At 55.0% G+C, this 4747-nt stretch overlaps 1 protein-coding gene across 1 annotated transcript in view; it reads right to left on the bottom strand.

Annotated features, from left to right (window-relative positions):
* Nucleotides 1–1197: 1197 nt before the first annotated feature.
* Nucleotides 1198–4747, bottom strand: part of TUBAL3 (tubulin alpha like 3) — a 6142-nt gene continuing 2592 nt past the window's right edge. The window contains exons 2-4 of the mRNA XM_008628860.2: nucleotides 4389–4632; nucleotides 3108–3256; nucleotides 1198–2602 (exon numbers count right to left, since the gene is read on the bottom strand). Coding sequence (XP_008627082.1) covers nucleotides 1619–2602; nucleotides 3108–3256; nucleotides 4389–4632 — 1377 coding nt within the window. The 3' untranslated portion in view covers nucleotides 1198–1618. The remainder of the gene's footprint in view (nucleotides 2603–3107; nucleotides 3257–4388; nucleotides 4633–4747) is intronic.

Genomic DNA, 4747 nt, shown 5'->3' with positions numbered 1-4747 from the left:
GCTTTGCTATTCCCAGCTTGGGAAAATATAGCCGGAGTCGTTCCATGCGGATTCACTTCTCGTGGAGAGAATTGGAGGTTCCAGCTCCCCAAAAACCCTGGGATTTTCCCCAGAATCCCTCTCCTTCCCTTTCCACGATGACTCTGGCTGTGGGACGGCAGGAGCAGCTCCGTGCTGACATTCCAGAGGGATGGATTTCAGTCCCGGACGATGACATCAGCCCCAGATCGCAGCTGATGGTTTTCCAAGCTGCAGCAGCACCTGGCTGCACTCCTGCCCTGGCTCTGGGATGGCTCCAAGTGGGAATGCTGCTTCTCCCATCGCTGTCCCTCCCTTTTCCAGGTGGGATCGAAGCAGTGGCTTCCAGCCCCAGCTGTTTGTGGGAACGGAGCCACCAGGGAAAGGTGAAAGCCACGCCTGGAGTTGCCTCAGGGGACAATCAGGCATGGGGGCTTTGCGGTGACAACCTTTGGGGTGGCTCAAGGGACCTGGACCTTCCTGGGGGGCCACCTCCAACCTGGTCCTGCTGTCACCAACCCTGGAATTTCAGGGCCACCAAAGAACAACTGGGATCCTTCCACCTCCTGCTCCAAAATATCAGACACAGCAACCTCCCTTTCCCTCTCCCCATTCCTGGCTGGACCTGGAAACTCCTCAGGGGACAATCAAGAACAGGAGCTTTGGGGTGGCTCAAGGGACCTGGACCTTCCTGGGGGGCCACCTCCAACCTGGTCCTGCTGTCACCAACCCTGGCCTTGTAGGGCCACCAAAGAGCTTCTGGGATCCTTCCACCTCCTGCTCCAAAGTATCTGACACAGGACCCTCTCCCCATTCCTGGCTGGCCCTCCCCACGCAGCATTTGGGGAATATTTCCCAAATCCCCAACCACCAGGCAATGCCTGAGCCTCACCAAAGATGGTGAGGAGGCCAAACCCCACCACAAAGTGCTCCCCACTACTCCAAGTGATTCCCTGATCCCAGCCAGGGAATTCCCTGCCTGCTCTGGGAGGGGAGCAGAGCAGCATCCAGCTCCAGGCAGGAATTCCCACAGGATATAGGACACTTCCCTCACAACAACAATCAGGGCTGATGGCTCTCACAGCACACCCTTATCAGCATTTGCTCTTCTCCTCAGGACACCTGGGAGCAGGAACCTCCCCACACAACCACACCGGCTGAATCCAAGGAATTCAGAGCTAAGGAAAAAAAAGTCTTTATTCATATACAAAAAGCCAGGTGCACAGAAGGTTACAGGCACGTTTCTAATCCAGAAGTGCTTTTACAAGGAAAAGCCAGAGCGAGAGTTTGCCATTCCAGCCAAAGCGGGCAGCTTGCAACGTTCCCTGGATTAGGAACCGGGATCTCCTGGCTAGGCAGGATGTCAGGCTTAAGTCAGGCCCTATTCAGCTTCACTCATCAATAAACAGCAGTGGGATAAAGCTCAAGGCACCCAGGCTACAGAGGAGCTCTGGGAGCCCAACCTATGCAAGCAGGGAAGGTTTAATACATCAAACAGTGGCATCGAGGTCCAGGCCGATCCTTCGGCACCTCCAGGCCCTCGGGACCTTGGCACAGAAGGTTTGGATTCCAGCTGAGGTCAAGACCAGGCCGCAGTTTGTCAATACTCATCCTCATCACCCTCATCCTCCTCTCCATCTGCCGAGTCCCTTCCGACCTCCTCATAATCCTTCTCCAGGGCCGCCAGGTCCTCCCTGGCCTCGGAGAACTCCCCCTCCTCCATGCCCTCCCCCACGTACCAGTGCACGAAGGCCCTCTTGGCGTACATCAGGTCAAACTTGTGGTCCAGGCGGGCCCAGGGCTCGGCGATGGCCGTGGTGTTGCTCAGCATGCACACGGCGCGCTGCACCTTGGCCAGGTCCCCCCCGGGCACCACGGTGGGCGGCTGGTAGTTGATGCCCACCTTGAAACCGGTGGGGCACCAGTCCACGAACTGGATGGAGCGGCGCGTCTTGATGGCGGCGATGGCGGCGTTGACGTCCTTGGGGACGACGTCGCCGCGGTACAGCAGGCAGCACGCCATGTACTTGCCCCGGCGAGGGTCGCACTTGACCATCTGGTTGGAGAACTCGAAGCAGGCGTTGGTGATCTCCGGCACGGAGAGCTGCTCGTGGTAGGCCTTCTCCGCCGAGATGATGGGGGCGTAGGTGGTGAGCGGGAAGTGGATGCGTGGATACGGCACCAGGTTGGTCTGGAATTCGATCAGGTCGACGTTGAGGGCCCCGTTGAACCTCAGCGAGGCGGTGACGGAGGACACGATCTGCCCGATGAGGCGGTTGAGGTTGGTGTAGGTGGGGCGCTCGATGTCCAGGTTGCGGTGGCAGATGTCGTAGATGGCCTCGTTGTCCACCATGAAGGAGCAGTCCGAGTGCTCCAGCGTGGTGTGGGTGGTGAGGATGGAGTTGTAGGGCTCCACCACAGCTGTGGACACCTGCGGGGCCGGGTACACTGAGAATTCCAGCTTGGATTTCTTGCTGTACTCCACGGAGAGGCGCTCCATGAGGAGCGAGGTGAAGCCAGAGCCGGTGCCTCCTCCAAAGCTGTGGAAGACCAGGAAGCCTTGGAGTCCACTGCACTGGTCAGCCTGCAGCAGAACATTGGATATTTATCCCAAGGACTGGAAAACTAGCCCAGGAAAATGGACATTTATCCCTGTAAGGACTGGGATAACCATCCCAATACGGGACATTTATCCCTGTAAGGACTGGGATAACTATCCCAAGAATATTGGACATTTATCCCTGTAAGGACTGGGATAACTATCCCAAGAATATTGGACATTTATCCCTGTAAGGACTGGGATAACCATCCCAAGTAATACAGCACGAAATTCTGCTCAGAGCACTCACTGAGCATCTTAAGCCCAGTTTTAACGATAATTATCTGGGTTTAGGGCAAACACACAAATCCAGGGCCTTTCCCGAGCCCCAAAACAAATCCCAACAGCAGCAACAACCCTCAGACCTCGCCTAAAGATATTTTTTTCATTTAAGACTTTTTTATTTTAACACTTCTACCTCAAACGCCAACTTTAATTGTATGGTCCAAAATGTGTTCTTTTAAACCCAAATCTGGTGCTTTCCCCTCACCATTTTGCGAATCCTGCTGAGCACGGTGTCGATGATCTCCTTGCCAATGGTGTAGTGGCCGCGGGCGTAGTTGTTGGCAGCGTCTTCCTTGCCACTGATGAGCTGCTCCGGGTGGAAGAGCCCGTGGTAGGTCCCGGTCCGGATCTCATCTGCACGGAGGAGGAGAAATCAGGGAGAGCAGAACACAGAGGAAGGTTCTGGGTGAAGCATGACAAGAGCAAAATCCATGGAATGCCCACCAGGAGGTCATGGCGTGGTTTGGGAAGCATTGTGGGAATAATGGAAGGGGTAGGAATTAACTTGTCCTACCATAACTCCATCTTCACCGCACAGCTACCCTGAAACCCTAAATTAATCTGGTTTAACGAGCGAGGACACCGCAATTCCAGCGTTTTTGTGGGATTGGTTACCACGGGCAGCTCGTTCCAAAGCACCTGGAGGAGTCTGGAAGCTCCACCTCCATCCTCTGCTCTCCAGCACGGATCGGAGACAGACAAAGCCTCCAGTGTTGACATTTCTGCCTGACCCAGCTCCAGAGGGTTTTGAAATCCTCTCCATCCCAATATCAGACACGTTTCATCATCTCCTGGCTCACTCATTAAGTTCTCCATTTAAGACCTTAATGAGGTGTCTAAAAATTAAGCAGCACCCAAACAAAGGTCTGCAGTCCTTTCATTAGAGCCACTGAGTCACATCCCAGATGGAAAGACAGGAGGAGAAGCCTGGAAGGCAGAAGGAGGTGGTTGGATTGGGAGTCATTTCCAAAGAAAAATTGATTTTCTGGGAAGACACCTCAAACTGAGGTGCCACAATTTGGTCAAACACCCAGAGATCCCCGAGGGAGCTGGAAGGAGAAGTGGAAATCTTTTAGAATCAATCAGGTTGGAAAAGATCTCCGGGATCAAGTTGGCCAAAGAGGAGAGCCAGCTCCCACAAAACCACGGAATGTGTGGTGCCCCTCTGCCCCAAGGTGCTTTGGGGGTGGCATCAGGACCAGCTGTGCCACATCTGGCCGTGGGATGGTGGAATTCAGGCCAGGACCACCAAGGCTGATAAATCCAGGTCCCTTTCCACCTGCTGAAGGTCCCAAAAGGGGGGGGAACAACAAAGCCAACTCAGTGACAACCACGGATTTGTCCCTCCCGGTCCCTTTGGAAGTGTAAATTCCATTAGCTTCCAAAGGCTGGACCGGAGCAGAGGAGTGGGAGCAACAGGACCCCATGGAAGAAGGCTCGGGAACCATGGATAATGATGGCACCACACCCAGAATCCTGGTTTTACCAATGACAGTGGGCTCCAAGTCTATGAACACCGCCCGGGGCACGTGTTTGCCAGATGCTGTCTCACAGAAGAAGGTCTCGAACGAGGAATCCACTTGCTCGGAGTTGGGATCCATGGATTTCACCTGCTTGGAGCCAGGAATGGTCCCATCGGCCTGGATGCCGTGCTCCAGGCAGTAGAGCTCCCAGCAGGCATTGCCCATCTGCACTCCGGCCTGCCCGATGTGGATGGAAATGCACTCCCTCTGGAAAAGGGAAACGGGCAGTTTTAGACATCCTGCGGATCGGGGATTCCAGCCCCCACAGCTCTCCTTGGAGCCAGGCTGGGGATGATGAGGGAAACAGGCGGCGCCCCCCCAC

This window comes from Corvus brachyrhynchos, unplaced genomic scaffold (genome assembly GCF_000691975.1).
Source record: "Corvus brachyrhynchos isolate BGI_N302 unplaced genomic scaffold, ASM69197v1 scaffold182, whole genome shotgun sequence".
NCBI lineage: Eukaryota > Metazoa > Chordata > Aves > Passeriformes > Corvidae > Corvus > Corvus brachyrhynchos.
The sequence above is the reverse complement of the archived record's forward strand: the minus strand, read 5'-3'. Positions and strand labels throughout refer to the sequence as shown.